Genomic DNA, 16,961 nt, shown 5'->3' with positions numbered 1-16,961 from the left:
AATGTATAGAGGGTTAGATAGCTCCTTCTCTGTGCTAAAACCAGGTAGTCTACACTAATTAGGTAAGAAAATAACCACGTTCAGCCAAAGACATTGGGGAGCCATAATTACAAAATATATTCCATCATTTTTATCTGTGCTTCCATATGTTCACCTACCCTTCAATTACATTTTTTATTTTTAGACCTAAAACTAGATCAGAAATTTTTGCTTATCTTATTACATTTTCTAGAAAGACTATCAGATCTAGTTTTTTTAACTTTTTGTAGATGTATTCCATTTAAAATTAATTATTTCCTCTTCAGGATTCTGAAGATAACATCAACTTTTTTTTTCAACCTGTATTTTCACAGAAGTAGAATCCAAAGGTACCTGCTTAGGATAGTTTTTCCCTTTAGCAGAAATAAACAGACTAGCTGAGCAACAGAAAAATCACTCATTATATTCTGAAAAATCACAAATAATTGTCTGATAGATTGCTTTATATACAATAACCTGCTTTCCTCCTTGCCTAAGCCTGAAAGTCTGTCTTTAAATTAGGTTAGGAAGGAGTTATTATTATTTAAGATGAGAAAGGGCCTAGGAAAGAGGAATGACAATGGATGGGAAGTCATCAAATGGATGAGAATTTGCAGTGTGATAGACAGGGGAAAAATGGAGGGAGAAAAGAGAGAGAAATGGCTTGGTGTTTCATTCACTCACAGAATCAGTTATGTCTTTGTCCATAACTAACATCTCAGAGAATCATACTCCTCTTAAAATGCCGTTCTTTTCCTGGTATGTCAAGAGACATCGGCATTTAAATTCAGGAATCCTATTATATGATCTTACTTCTCAGGTACTCACAAGTAGAATTTCATCTTTAAAATAGTCGAAAGAATTTTAGCCATATTTGGTCTTCCAAGAAAGCCATAAAATGAACAATGCCAGTAACAATTATGAAACTAAATTGGCCTTATAAGAATAAAAAAATCAATTTTTCAAGTTCATGTTCACAGTGACTAATTTCCATATAAATGATCTGACTTTTTCCAGTCTAAAAAATGTGCCTGTATTCTCTTGTTTTTTTATATTTACAATCCTTCAGATGTACTTAGGTGGAAATATTTGAAGGCATGTTGATATGTGTTGCAGTATTCTAATTCTAATTATTTCTCTCTCTCTCTCTCTCTCTCTCTCCCTCTCTCTCTTTTGGCAGTATATCAGTTACAGCAAGAGGCACCTCGTCCCAAGAGAATCATTTGTCCTCGGGAGGTCAGTACTCAGCTATTTCCAATACACCTTGTTAAATATGATGAATTGTCAGCACTATGTAGAGAGTGGAGGGATTTCAGGTTTCCTGGGAGTTGATTTCTATTAACGTTTGTTAGACTGTCAAAAAATTTAACATCTTCATAATCTATATTTTGACATCAGACATTATTTAAAAAATACTAACAAACCAACTTGGACTCAGATGTCTCATATTTTTAACCATTGCTGAGACAAATTAAACAACCTTTGTAAACACCAAAAAATGTGTATTCTGGATGTTTTCTTTGTTAATATCCTTTTGATTCTTTTAGCATTTTTTATTATGAAATGCTTACAGTAGAGAAAGTACAGGGAATAATAAGCCTCTGGGTACTTTCAGTGCCCATATTTAGTAAATCTTTATCTTTGTCATATTTATGTGACGTTTTAAAATAATAAAGCCTTACAAAAAAGTGATGAGGTTTTAATTCTAGCTTTCCTTAATTCACTAGTCAGTTCTCTGGTTGTGTGGGATGCCAACAAGATTTGAAAGGCAGGACTAAGGCTCTATTTTCTTTTTATTCTGATCAGTTTCTTTAATAGCATACTTATTATCCTTCAAATCAAAGGCCCATGGGTCCTTGCTTATTTTTGTTACTAATGGGATTAAATATAGAGCCACGGATAGCTTTTAAAGTGCCATGCATGCCTTATCAAGGGGGAAAGGCTCCAATTCCAACACTCTTGAGATTCACTCTTGAACATTAGTACTTTTTGAATCTGGTTTTGAACCTGTTTCAAAGACTTAGGTACATGCATACCCATACTCAGAGCCAAGTTATCATGGTTTAATACATTTTTCTACATAAAATTTTACATCTGTTGAAGGGCAATGAAATTCATCAAGTCATCTCAATTTTAGTACACGGTAGACTTTCTCATCCCAGGCATATGGCTGGAGAGGAGGAAATATCTGATGCTTAAGGAAAAATCCAGGATGAGTTCCATTTATTTGGTACTCCAATCTTGTCCTGTCACTAACTCTGCGGTCAATATATTCAAATAATATATTCAATAATATGTTATTTGTTATTCAATAATCAAATCCAATAATATTCAATATTTTTTCAAATGAGAGAAAAATAGGATAAATATAAATTTTTGAATGAGATGCACTAAATAAGGGTGTTCTCAGTGTGAATTAAGACACAAGTTGCTAAAATTTCCTTCACTCCTGCTTTTTACTGAGTGTTTCTCCATCAGAAAAATTATTGCCATATGTAAGGAGGTAGAGGAGTTTAAATGTCTCAATGAAAATAATATTTGTAAAATTAGAATACAACTAAAGGCTCTACCTAGGGGCATTAATAAAAAGACACTAGGCAAGATCAGGCACCAGAACTTGAAATGCAAACAGATAGTAAATAGTCATTCATTTATTTGTTTATTCTGTAAACATATATGGAGAGCCTACTCTATTTCAGCTCTGGCCTTGTGGGGAATATAGCAAAGAACTTGGCTATTGGCATTTTAATATCATAATAAAAGACAACAGAAGTATGATGTACTTAAATATATATTTGAGATTTTGTCCCTGTATATGTATGTGCGTGTAAACAGACAGAAGAAGAGAGAGAGATAGAGAGAAAAAACCTCTCGGTTTCTCAAAATCCTTGGAACCATGTCAGTTGCCCTTAAGGCAGGTGGAGTGTTAGCAGTGGAGGTAGGCGATTCGGATTATCCTCTTACAAACTCTTCCTAGAGTTCCACTGAAACTCTTCAACCATCCTGAGGGTCCACTGCATGTCTGTTTGCTGTTGCGGTGCCATCACCATCTGCTGTGACTAAAGGATATGGTGCCCATGTCTCTTGTTTCCCCCTTGTCTGCCTGTTAAACCATGCTCTTCGCCTTTTGACCTTACCAATTTGATATATTAGTAAGTGACATCCAGTTGATGCTTGCTTTCCTCTAGAATTCCATATCCCATTTCTGCCACGAAACCTAATGTGAAATGGAGATTCATCAGCTCCCTTTCCTCAGCAGGCAGCATGGGGCCCATCTAGCCAGGCAGGTGTCAGATAGTAACAGGTCAAGTTTGCTGGAAGAACAGGTGCTGCTCAGATGAGTATCTGCAGGAGTAGCTTCAGTTCCCTTTGTTCTCTAGTTTGTCCTCCAGTGTGATGTTAACTGCAGATAATTCCTACCCAAATTCCCAAGCCTCCCAGGAGTTGGCCTCCTGCAAGTGAAGGCGCCACTTTCTCTTGCATGATGGTGAAACAGTTTCCTCCTACTACAGACGGTGCTTAGTCATACGTCTCGTTGTCTTGTAACACACCTGCATGCTTGGGAGACATGCCTAATGCAGACAGAAAGCCTTTCTGTGTGAGTTTGTGGCCAGGGAGACTGAAGCTTTATTTACTTATTTACATAAAACAGTAAAGGCTGTTTCTTTTAAACAATGAGTTATCGTTTTTTCTATGTACGTTTTCCTATTACCCTATTACATCTCATCCCTTAGCTAAGAGCCCGCATCTTCCTCTTCTATGTGCTCTGGGCCCTTTTTCTTGGTCTTCAATCCATCTCCTCCTAGCTACTCTTCCCTGGTCCCTAGCATGGTAGCTCCAGTATACTCAATCTCTGTTGTTTCTCTGATGACTCATACCTTCCCAGGCTATGGGCCTCTCCCAGGTTAGGACCTGCCAGTTCAACATGATAAATACCCACATTAACGCACCAAGCAAAGTGTGCAATTACAGAGATGTGGAACACTGTCCCTCTAGGGTATAGATGTAGGCCAGTCTGCCTTGATACATGGTGGTTATCAACAGATACCAACTACCTAGTAGACTTTGCTGGGAGCTGCGTGAGTCCAGGGTACAGACTGATTCTGCAGGCAAAATTCACATACTTAGCAAATCCAGGAAAGCAGGGAGCTCAGCTGCAAAGTCAGCTTGGACTTGTTTTGACTTCTTGCCCCACCACGTTCTAGCTACCTAACACAGAACCAACCACTTACTCTCTCAGAGAGATTAAGGCCTAACCCACGGATAAGCATCTACGTTGCAGGGTTGCTATAAATGGCATATGTGGTTCAAGTGTCCAATATGGTGCCTGCTGCATAATGGGTACTCAGTTATTGTTCATGATTCATGGCAGAGTCAGAAACCTGTGAAGAACAGGCTCTGAGCTGGTCACTAGGGACAGAGTCGAAGTGATGACAGTATTCTCTGAATGAAAGGATGAGAGGCAGTGATCAAGAAGAAAGCAAGATGCCCAGGTCAGGAATTAAGCCACCAGGAAAAAAGATACTGAGGATGAGGAACAGAAGGTACAAGCAGCTGAACAACAGCTCTGGCGCCAATTAAGCCAGGCAGGGTCAGGTCCTGAAATAACAGTTCATTGCTTTCTCGAAGCTTTACTACTGCAAATTAATATTTATTGAGCAGCTGCAGCACCTGGTGCTCTGCTGGCATTTCCTGAAAACTCCATGCCAACAGATGCAAAACATCTTCCCATATGCAGAATTCTCGCTGCTTTTTCCATCAACTATCAGTCAGTCACATCATAAGCATTTATTGGTTACCAAATGTGTGCCTGGGTTGTCTGTCACAAACTGTGTGGAATGTTGACTCTCAAATTTGTTTCTCTAGCCAAGACCTCCACCTGGGGCTCCAGACACCTCTATTCACCTGTCCACTGGACCTCCTCAGGCCACCACGTGTCTCACGGGCCACCACCAGCCTCACGTTCAGAATAGAACTAGGCCCTGCTCCATTGGATGACACCTAACTTCAGAAACCTGTACTTCTCCCTTCCCTACCCTCACCCCTTTCTCCTACATTCTTAGCATCAAGTCTGTCTGCAAATATATCTCGCACTGTCCACTGTACTCTATCCCCATGAATGTCATGTGGTTTGGGCCGTTGTCATTTCTTGCCTGGATTGCATTGCAGGTAAGGAGCCTCCCACCTGATCTCCCTGCTTCCACTCCTCGCAGCTTCCCTGTAGCTCACATGTACACACACACATACACCAGTCACCAGACAGGAGCCCAAATCATCATCGTTAAATATAAATTAGACCCTTCAATAGCTTTGTGTTACTCTTAGTAACAAATTTCTTGCCGTGCCTATGAGCCATAGTTTGCCTCCTGTGTCTGTCACTGCCCTGTCTGTACCATTCTTCTCCAAGTGCACTGCCTTTTAGCCTCACTAGATTCTATTCCCATTCATTAAAAAAAAAGAAAAAGAGAAAAAGAAAAAAGCACTGTCGCTATCACTAGGCCTTTGCACTTGCCCTTTGCCTGAAATTCTCAGACCCAGGTTTTCTGCACGTCTAGGTTTCAGGTCAAATTTCACATAATAAGAGGCCCTTCCAAAACTCCATAAAAAAGTAGCACCTCCCCAACCCTTGGAGCGTCTCTGTCATATCGCCTTGTTTATTGTATCTGTGGCACTTTATACACTCTCTGATACACTTTCTTAACATACTTGATTGTTGCTTGTATATGCCTCTCCAGGAGAATACAAGCTCCAGAGACTTCATCAGTCTTAATCATAGGTATATCCTTAGCAGTGAGCATAGCCAAGCAACAGTGGGGAATCAGTAAATAAATCAGTAAGTTTCAAAATGATGAAAAAAAAAAGGATAGCGATTGCTAGCATAAGGAATTTGGGATTCTCAAACTATTACTAATAGCATATCAGATTTACTCAATGCTGTTATTACGATAGTGAGCTAGACTTTTGGCAGTTGTTAAGGTACTAACTTAAACACAGACTAAAATTTTTTCCTGGACTAATCCAAGTTTCTTCTTGGCCTCTCCAAAAGGCCAAAATGACAAGATTTACTTGTGTGACTCATTGACAGTCAAGTTGCCCTAAAATTACCTCAAGCCTACACTAAATAAGCAGAAATTCTTTTGTGACTGTAAATGATTTGGTGTCATTTGTCTTTTTTGAAATTGCTATAGTGAATATGGGATTATAAAAAGCAGTTTCAAAAAAGGGAAATACAATGGCATACTATTATTTCAAATTGTTCTCCATTTTATGTAGCTTCATTTCCTTCTTGCTACAGAATAGTCTATTTTGGAAAACTTTTTTAATGCAAAAATGGATGGTAGAGATTTCTAGCATTCGTGATCAGAATCAGCTTTTTTCTTGATGGTCAGATGTTAGACCAAGTACTGATGGAAGTGGCCAATCTTTTTTTTTTTTCTGAGACGGAGTCTTGCTCTGTTGCCCCTGAGCTGGAGTGCAGTGGCGCGATCTCGACTCACTGCAACCTCTGCCCCCCAAGTTCAAGCGATTCTCCTGCCTCAGCCTCCTGAGTGGCAGGGATTACAGGTGTACCCCACTGCACCTGGCTCATTTTTTGTTTTTTAAGTAGAGACAGGGTTTTACCATATTGGCCAGGCTGGTCTTGAATTCCCAACCTCAGGTGATCTGGCTGCCTCAGCCTTCCAAAGTGCTGGGATTATGGGCATCAGCCACCATGCCCGGCCGGCAGTGGCCAATCTTAAGTTGGAGTAGTATCTCACTACCTTATTTTACCTTCCAGTGAATTGTATCCATTTTTTAAACACTGCTTTAAGTGTTCCTACCCTCTTTTATGCATTTTCCCCTAGTTTTTGGTGTTCTAAATATCTACTGATTTTACTCTTTTCTATGTTTATTTCTAAAAACTATTCCTGTAAACCTTCGAAAGCATTCCTTTTCTTCATTATGCTTTTTAAAATTGTATTAATCATATCTAGACTTTACAATCTTGTAGCTCGAGGGCATTTATCTTGTCTTAGGCATGTCTGGAAGATCTTAACAAGCCATATTGATTGACTGTATCATTTTCAACTAACTCAGTACATTTTGAATCACAGATTTTAAGTGAACTCTGAGGGATTTTCTACTATTCCACAGTTCTTCCCCTTTTCTTCTTTTATTTATTGAAATAAATGTTTTAAAACCAAGTGCATTTGGGGGAATGTGAAAACTCTGCTGATTTAAGACATCTGGACAAGGTGTGTCTTAAAGTAATGAGATTGATTCTACAAGCCACAAACAAAAATCAATCTCATTACCTTTTAATTGGCTTTATGTGTAGTAATCAGAAGGCTATTTCTTCCCTTGCAGAAAAAATATTCCTATTCTTTTCATCCTAGACTTTCTCTGCTTGTCTCTTTTTTTCCCCCTTAATGCCGACACAATGAAGAATGAAGGACTTTCCCATCATTATTCCTCCAGGCTGTCATCTCACTCGCTAATGCTGTCAGGCCTTTTTCTTGATGCAATTTTCTTCTGACCTGGACTTGCTTTGGGTTTAGACCTGATGTAGTACAGGGGAAAAATCTAGTAAAACCAATGTTAGAAATAAAATTTTGACATATGAATTTTTTTCCCTAAATAGAACCAAATGTTTTCTGCTTTTTTTAAAAAACAAAAAACTTTCTTTTTTATTGACAAGTACTGTGACCTACCAAAATGCATACTCCCCCTGCTCCCAAATTCACTCTCTTTGGAATACTTTGAACTTCTTCTAAAATAATACAGAACCCCGCAAGTATGCACCTAGAACATATTTAGACATTTCCAAGGTGAAATCATAAGCACTGGGTAAGGGCTGTTGAGACCAAGCTGTTATGGAGTTCAGAGCCAAGGGGAGCAGGTGAGGTGAGCTGGAGAGGGCCACCAGAGAACAGTACATATGCCAAGACATAAGATGAAGCAAAAGTAGAATGAGGAAAATAAATGGGAAATTAAACAGTGATTGATAATAGGCAAAGCTTCTGGAGAAGATTCTTCAATCTCTCTGGGTGATTTTTATTTCTTTATTTTCTTCCTTCCTTCCTTCCTTTCTCCCTTTCTCTCTTTCTTTCTTTCTTTTTTTTTTTTTTTTTGACGGAGTTTTGCTCTTGTTGCCCAGGCTAGAGTGCAACGGCGTGATCTTGGCTCACCACAACCTCCGCCTCCCGGGTTCAAGCGATTCTTCTGCCTCAGCCTCCCTAGTAGCTGGGATTACAGGCATGTGCCACCACGCCCAGCTAATTCTTTTGTATTTTTGGTAGAGATGGGGTTTCTCCATATTGGTCAGGTGGGTCTCGAACTCCAGACCTCAGGTGATCTGCCCGCCTCAGCCTCCCAAAATGCCGGGATTACAAACATGAGCCACCGTGCCTGGCTCTTTTTTTTTTTTTTTTTTTTTTTTTGATGGAGTCTTGCTCTGTCGCCCAGGCTGGAGTGCAGTGGCATGATCTTGGCTCACTGCAACCTCCACCTCCCGGGTTCAAGCCATTCTCCTGCCTCAGCCTCCCGAGTAGCTGGGATTACAGGTGCCCACCACGCCCAGCTAATTTTTGTATTTTTAGTAGAGACAGGGTTTCACCATATTGGCTGGACTGATCTCGAACTCCTGACCTCAAGTGATCCACCCTCCTCGGCCTCCCAAAGTGCTGGGATTACTGGTGTGAGCCACCGTACCTGGCTGATTTTTATTTCTTAACATCTCACTTGAAAATGTATTTCCCTTAATTACTAGAGTTGGAATACTGTGTGGTATTGTTCATTGTTTTAGAAAAAAAGAACTGATAGCATCATGTGTTACAACATGTGTTCTGCCATCCTCCTCTAGCCTATGACAGCTGGAACCCAAGATCCCACTACTCATTGATCTTGGGTGGTGGTGGTAGTGAGAGTGGGGATCCAAACTGAGATACAATGGTTATGCGGAGGCACTGGCTTTTGTAACACCAACCTTACTCATCCAAACACAGAGCAAATGTCACACCTCCATAGGAATTGCTACCTACAGCAGCCCCATATTAAGTGTGCTCTGTGACTCAGAGGTCAGGCCCCACAAGTTTTGGGGTGTAACCAGGATTATCCAGGAAAAGGAGCAGGTACATAATGCTGGAGCTATAGTGAGGATTTAAAGACATGCTTCACATTTTGCTCATCTGGTTAAGCTGTAACTGAGAAATAATGCTGATAAAGGCAGGTTATACTTTGCTCCAGATAAGCCATGTCTCCTACTGGAGTATGGCCTGTCCAACCAAGCACTGAGAGGCTTGGACGTAGATTTCTGACCTTGATTCTGCTTTCCATTGGAAAAAATGTGGATGATGCAATCTCAGACAGCCTCAATTTTAATATGACTATGCTGAATGATATTACCTAATTATTTACTTGTTGTCAGTCTTTTAATAGAAATGACAGCTATCACATATGAAGTACTTCCTGTGCCCTGAGCACCGGCTTCAGAGTTTTACGGATGCTACGCCCACCACAATCCCATGGGGCTTGTTATCCCTCTCACTTTACACAGGAGGAAATGAGACAGGAAGCACAAGAGGGGCAAAGGCCAGATTCCAACCCAGACAGTTCATATCCATGGCTGGGCTTCTAATCCAGTGAGTCACAGAGTGTGATCCCAGCATCAGCTGGGAACAGGTGAGAAGTGCAGGTTCTCTGGCCCATCCCACACCTGAATTACAAACCCTGGAGATGGGGCCCAGCAATTGTGTTTTAGTGAGCTCTTCAGGGGATTCTGATGCCCCTTTGGGTGTGAGAACCACTGTTCTAAGGACTGTTCTTGCTTCTCTCTGCTTTCTATTTCATCCTTCCTCCCTAATCCCTAAGGATAGAAGACTGAAGATGCTCTTGCCTCCTGGTAATGCTTGCTATTTGCTCAGCACTTGTGCTAGACTATTCACGGATTTCAGTGTAGGCACCCATAGCCTTCCTTATTTTTCCCAGATGTACTTCCTCCTAGATGTTATTTTCTACCCTTTAAAAATATTTTGTCTTTCTTCTTTGCTATTTCTAACTTTCCTATACTCTTTTATGTTGCAGAGACCAAATGTGAATCCTGCTTGTAAGGGTGGGGTCAGTACTTGATTAAGCCTGATCTCCTCCCTCTACCCTCCATTTTCTGGTATTATACTCTAATGTTATGTTTGTGTTACTAATTAACAAAGCTATTTCAAATTCAGCGTTTTTTGTTTGTTTGTTTTGTTTTGTTTGTTTATTTGAGACAGTCTCACTCTGTTGCCCAGGCTGGAGTGTAGTAGCATGATCTCGGCTCACTGCAACCTCTGCCTCCCAGTTTCAAGCCTCCTGCCTCAGCCTCCCTAGTAGCTGGGATTACAGGCATCTGCCACCATGCCTGGCTAATTTTTGTATTTTTGGTAGAGACGGGGTTTCACCATGTTGGCCAGGCTGGTCTCAAACTCCTTACCTCAGGTGATCCACCCGCCTCAGCCTCCCAGTATGCTGGGATCACAGGCGTGAGGGATCACAGGCGTGAGGGATCACAGGCGTGAGCGACCACACCCCGCCTCAAATTCAGTCTTAATATGATGATTCATGTTCATTCATATTCAGCATATACTGTTATGAATTCCAGCTCTTTTGGGATCTTTTAGGTGTTTTCCTTATCTGTGGCTATGCATTAATCCTTGCTAGATTTCCTCCTGGTTTATAATGGGTTCTTGCCTTAATGAAAATACTAAATTCATTATCGTATGTCAGAAATGCTTTAATTGCACTTGTTTTCCAAGATGCTAGTTTCTTCACTCAGTCCATCCTCTGTGTGCTTAATGAGCATTTCTCAATTCAGGATTTTAGATAACGAATTTGCTAATAAAAGCCAGTCCAGAGCAGGTGCTTTCCCAGGCCACCTCCTTGCCTCAGTCTACCACTTGCCTGGCATCTGGCTGATGCTGACTGAGCCATTGGTAATAATCTTCTTTGGCTATGTCCTTTAGCAAATCACAATCTCACTTGACATTAGCTCTAAGTACACAATGTCTCTGTCTTGTTGGGCAGAATAGCAAGCTCTGCTTCAACGATGGTGTCTTTTTCTTCTTCCTTATTTACATGGCCAGTATCATTTCCCCATCTTCTGTGGAAAGAAATCAAATAGCCTTGGCACAGACCAACAAAGGCATATTTGGTTGCCATCCAGCACCTTGCGTCCTTCTGGGTAATTACACATCGATTGTTTGATGAATGTTCTTGGATCTGCCTGGATATTTCTACCAAGTCTGTAATTACACTACTCTGGTTGTCCTTTTGCTCTGTCATGGTTCTCAGGGTTCCATGGCTTCTCAAAGACCAGGCTTAATGACGCTTCATCAACACCTTTCAATTCAAGGATGCAGCTCAGACTCCTTAGTGTTTCATTAGTCTCAGTTGCTTAAAAATGTAATTCAGCCATTTTCTGCCTCGGTTCATTGTGATTTAAGTTGGCATCAGTATGCCATAGCTTAAAAATTAATGATTCTCTCCTCCCAGTGCATTAAAAGATGAAAGAGCATGAACAAGGAATGATTTGACCCACCATTAAATAAAAAGGCCTTTGAGGCATTGGCAAGCTCTGTGTTTTCAGCTAAGAATGAGAGGTCCTGAAACTGGTTTTTGTAGAATGCACTCTCATGCTTCTTAGTCTAGCATAGGCGTTGGTCAGCTATATCCTGGAGACTGTTTTGGTAAATAAAGTTTTATTAGAACACAGCAATACTCATTCTGTTATATATTGTCTATGGCTGCTTTCATGCTACTACGGCAGAGCTGAGTACTTGAGACAGAAACTACATGATTCCAAACCTAAAATATTTACTTTATAGCCCTTGTTAGAAAAAAGTTTGCCCACCCCTGGTCTTACACTAAAAGTAACTTTAAAGACTGAGTTAGGCTGGGCGTGGTGGGTCACGCCTGTAATCCCAGCACTTTGGGAGGCCGAGGCAGGCAGGTCATGAGGTCAGGAGATCGAGACCATCCTGGCAAACATGGTGAAACCCCATCTTTATTGAAAATATGAAAAATTAGCTGCGTGTGGTGGCACATGCCTGTAGTCCCAGCTACTCAGGAGGCTGAGGCAGGAGAATCGCTTGAACCCAGGAGGCGGAGGTTGCAGTGAGCCAAGATCGCACCACTGCACTCCAGCCTGGAGACAGAGCAAGACTCCGTCTCGAAAGAAAGAAAAAGAAAAAGAGTGGGTTAATATACATAAAGCACTTAGAACAGTGCCTGACGTTTATTTATCAGAAGCATTGGTCTTTAATTTCTACCATCTCCCAAGTACTACATAAATGTTAGTGGAAAAAAAAGGGTTTCAGCCTTGGAATTTAGGATGAATTTGATCCCAAGCCATTTTGAGAGACGATTTGGCCTTCATGTTTAACATGCATAAATTAATGAAAGAGGCCAAAGCAGTTACAAGAAGCAGGTGTTCTTTGACCTGCTTTCTGATGGTCACTTTCTCCCCTTCAAGAGATGGAAGCCTGTTAGCAAAGGTGGCACAGCGCTCCATCAGCAGGAAGTTAAAGGAGTGCATGGGATCTGTTTATTTGGTAGCAACATCTGAACATGGAGGCTAAACTGACTTTAATTTCAGGAACAAAGCTGGTGTTAGCCTCCTATGTGTTCTTGAATTCTGATTAATAATTTGTATGCCAATGCCTTTGAGGAAAGAGTGCTACATCTGCAGTTAACTCAAGTCTATTTTTTAAAAGTTGGATTGATGGATGGATAGAGGAATGAAAAAATATATATGCTATAAAGCAAGAAGAGTAAAAATGCTGTAGAACCTAGATGATGTATATATGGGTGTTTACTGTAGAAGTCTTTCAACTTCTCTGTATGTATGAAAATTTTCATTATAAAACGTCAAGAAGAAAAAATGAAGACTGTGAGAAGAGTGGCAGGATGTGCTCTGGCCCATGGAACAAAGACATTCTCTTCGGTGCACAGCCCTGACAGGCAGGAGGATGGCTTGGCATGAGAGCTGTTGGAAACACTATAAGCCATGCTCAAGAATTTTTAATGTGGAATAGAGAACTTTTCTGAAAAAGCATAGTTGAAAGCAAGGATAAGCATTAATAAGGCACTTCTACTCTTTTATTTATTACCATGTTGGGAATTATTTTGGGAGGAGTGCTTGCTTCAGAAATGCTAAAGTAGGTAATTTGTAAAAAAAAATTAATAGAGAACAAGCTTCTGGATTTTATGTCATCATTACAATATAGAGCAATGAGTGCTGGCCCTGATATCAGGAATTGGGTTTTAACTCTGAATCTGCTGCTATCCCTGGGCAGGACTGTGGGCAAATTAGTTAGTCACTCTGAACTGCAGCTTCCTTGTCTATAAGAAGAAGGCAAAGATACATTTCCACCTTCCTGGTGGGAGAAGGTATGTAAAAGCATTCTGAAGGTCATGACGTTATCAGTGGATGATGAGTTCTCAAAGAGGGCAGTATCACCCCTAAAGTGGAGAAATTTGGTTCTTACCAAAAAAAAAAAAAAAAAAACCCTTACTATTTATATGTATAAAACACAAATACCTATATAGAACATAAACAGATATACAGTCTATATGTAATATTAAAATTCCTTTGTGAGGAGGTGATTGTGAGAAAACCTGTCTAAAAAGGCTCCATAGGGAGCTATAATGCAAAAATAGACAAGCCTTGAATTTCTACCATCTCCCAGATTCTGTTCTGCTTTCTTTTTCTTTAGGTAGATTAATTTTATCCATCACTTTGAACACTTAATACTCTTACATTTCTAGGAGAGAGAGAAAAAAGTAACTTCTGGGAGAAAACTAAGAATGATAGACACTTTGTCTTTTCCAAAGTACGTATAGTACCACTTAACCCAAATACCATTAAGCTTTGATGGAAGGAATTTACTAACAAGAGTGAGGAATTAAATGAGTATACTCACCCAATCTTTTTTCCTCTAGAAATTTAACAGCAGCATTAGTTTTCCCTTGATTTGATTCGATTCTATTGGGTACTTCAAGCTCTTTGGGCTTAAAAGGTATGTGGAGAATTTAAAGAGAGTTTGGAGGAGAATAATGAAGATCAATTAAGGATTGGATATTGGGACCTATTAGAAAAGGTCAAAGGCACAAGGATTATTTAGTCTGAGGAAGAACAGGCAATCTAGTGGCACAGAGATGGCTTTTAATAATGGAAGCCTTATTCTGTACAGAATATTCTCAGATTTTCATTTGCACTGAAGACCAAAAGAAAGGAAGATGCATAATTGGAAGCTGGAGGAACATAAGATTAGATGTGAAGATAAAATTTCTCTTAATGATTAAATCCTGGATTTTGAGTCTCCTTTACAGTATTTCTTATTTTAAAGTAAAATCCCTGTTTGGTTGATCAGAGGTATGGACAAGTCAGCCCATCAGGTTTGATTCTCTGGCCCTGGTTGGGAGGTCAGCCAGCCAGCCCAGCCAACATGGACTCCTGGCGATCTGGCTTGATGGGAGAAAACATTCATTTCACCTGGACCTGTGGCTCCAGAATGCCAAAGATGAGTACAGAAAACTCTAGCCAACAGAGTGCCAGGCTAGTGCCAGAAAAGTATGCCTAATTGGGTTGTCCAAACAAGGAGAGCCTAAGGCAGATTTTGGGAGCCAACATATGGAGCCAAGGAATCACGGTGCCAAAGAAGATGTAGCAAAGAAGAGTGGGTGAAAGTGAGCTGCTGGGAAGAAGGGCTGGATAGAGGAGTGCCACTCATGGCTGGGCTTTTGGGTGTTCCTGGAAGCCCACTGTGAGAATGGATCAAAATCCATGGGAAGGTGCTGGGAAGGTGTCCTAAGCTTCTAGGATAATGTTTATTCTCTCAGGGTTTTGGAACTGCTGCCCAAAGTCACAGTTCTCAGTCCTTGGTGTGAGTCAGAATTACCTGTGGAGCCTGGCAAACCTTACAGACACCCTGGCTCCAGCCCTGGAGATTTTGATTTAATGGAAATATCACTTAGAATTCTATTGTAAGCAGTAAAAGTCTATTCTCACTAAACTTAGCAAAAAAAAAAAAAAAAGCAGGGCCTAGGAGGGCGGACCAATTGTGGTTAGAAGGATATGAGGAAATTCCCTGGATAGAAAGAAAAGCTGGTCAGAGGGCTTGAGGAAGGATTGATACTGCCCTCTTTGAGAACTCATCATCCACTGATAACGTCATGACCTTCAGAATGCTTTTACATACCTTCTCCCACCAGGAAGGTGGAAATGTATCTTTGCCTTCTTCTTATAGACAAGGAAGCTGCAGTTCAGAGTGACTAACTAATTTGCCCACAGTCCTGCCCAGGGATAGCAGCAGATTCAGAGTTAAAACCCAATTCCTGATATCAGGGCCAGCACTCATTGCTCTATATTGAAGCAAGACTGACAGACCTTGGGCAATAAGAGGTGATGGTTAGCGTCAGAGTTCCAGGGTAGTCCAACCTGCCCTTTGCACCCTGCTTCTCTGTGCCTCAGTTAGTCCTCTGGAAATGGATATAACTGATCTTACCCTCTTGGGTAATCATGAGGATCGGCAGGGTTGATATATGTAAAGAAAGTGCTTAGAACAATGCCTGGTACATAAGTTCTCAGTAACTATTAATGGTTATTGTTGTTATTAGACTCTGCCACACATGTGACTCAACTCTTAACAGTTTCATTTAATGGTTTCTACTCAAGTCACAAATTCCAGAGGCAGAAAATCTGGGTGGCTTATGTTGGTTCACATGTTCACCCTCTAAAGAATGTGAGGGACTTCGATTAGCAGAATTACTGGCTTGAAGTCACAGTTGTTGCCTGTGGTCTTCAGTCTTCACTCTGGAGATTCAGAAAGCAGACAGGGGAACAAGTTTTGTCCTGTAGCTTGGAAGCATAAAGCATCAAGGTGTGAGCTACCACCAATGCCAGTCTTTCCATGGATACCCCTTTTGAAATTTCAGTGAGCCCCAGAAAGGGATCTGGGAGCATCAAGCAAACCTGCCTTTCACTTATTGTGTTATGCCATGAGGCTGAGCTCTGTGAACACCGTGAGCAATATGCTGGGACAACAGAGGTGAAGAAACAGGAGCCCTTCCCTCAAGGAGCTCACATCGAGAGCTCATAAAAGCCAACAATCCCCATCCCAGTAAGATCGCCATGGCACTAACTCAGGCCTTTTATAAAGTTCAGAGGTAGGAGACTTCCCCAAGATGGCAGCATTTCAGCTCTTACTTTAAAAATCAGTGAGATTTTGCCAGGCTAAGGCATAGAGGGACTGAAGAACAAATATTAGAATTCCAGGCAGAGGACATAACCCCGCCAAAGAATATCCTAGAAGTATGAGCAGCCGAGGGTGTGCTTCAGAAACTACAGAAGCTATGTATGAGGAACATGAAGAACTGAGGTGTGAGGATGTCATGGGGCAAGAGCATGTGTGTCAGTAAGAACATATTCTGGACACACAAGCAAAGACCATCCAGGGAAGATCCTAGATGCTATTCATGTGTTCATCCAATAAATATGTATTGAGCACTTGGGAAGGGCCAGGACTGTTTTAGACTCTAGAGATACAGCAGTAAGCAAAGTACAGTAATCTTTGCCCTCATATAGTTTCCATTTGAATGGAATATATTGGCAAAAAATGTATTCATCAGAGTTCTTCAGAAAAATAGAACCAATTTGTGTGTGTGTGTGTGTGTGTGTGTGTGTGTGTGTGTTCCAGGTAGTGTAGTTGGAAGGCCTGAGAGCTCTCGAGCTGATGGTGTTGATTCCAGTCTGGGTCTGAAGGTCTAAGAACCAAGAATACCAAGGGCAGGAGAAGATGGGTGTTCCTGCTCTAGCAGTCAGGAAGAGGGAGCATGAATACAACCTTCCTCTGCCTCTTTGTTTTATTCAGGTCCTCAGTGGACAGGATAGTACTGACCCACACTGGGGAGGGCCATCTTCTTTACTCAGT

The 16,961-nt window shown here is 40.9% G+C and overlaps 1 protein-coding gene across 5 annotated transcripts in view; it reads left to right on the top strand.

The window, feature by feature from the left end:
* The window catches only part of CHN2 (chimerin 2), a 328,112-nt gene that overhangs the window by 169,676 nt on the left and 141,475 nt on the right, over positions 1–16,961 (top strand). For 4 of the 5 annotated variants that reach the window (XM_003270468.3, XM_004090979.3, XM_030797320.1 and 1 more), the window contains one exon: positions 1,199–1,254. In XM_003270468.3, coding sequence (XP_003270516.1) covers positions 1,199–1,254 — 56 coding nt within the window. Of the gene's footprint in view, positions 1–1,198; positions 1,255–2,693; positions 5,188–16,961 lie in introns of those variants that run through there. The other variant, XM_030797321.1, reaches the window with a different exon arrangement.

Source organism: Nomascus leucogenys, chromosome 17 (assembly GCF_006542625.1).
Source record: "Nomascus leucogenys isolate Asia chromosome 17, Asia_NLE_v1, whole genome shotgun sequence".
NCBI classification, from domain to species: domain Eukaryota; kingdom Metazoa; phylum Chordata; class Mammalia; order Primates; family Hylobatidae; genus Nomascus; species Nomascus leucogenys.
Note: the sequence above shows the minus strand (reverse complement) of the source record. Positions and strands in the feature narration are given on the sequence as shown.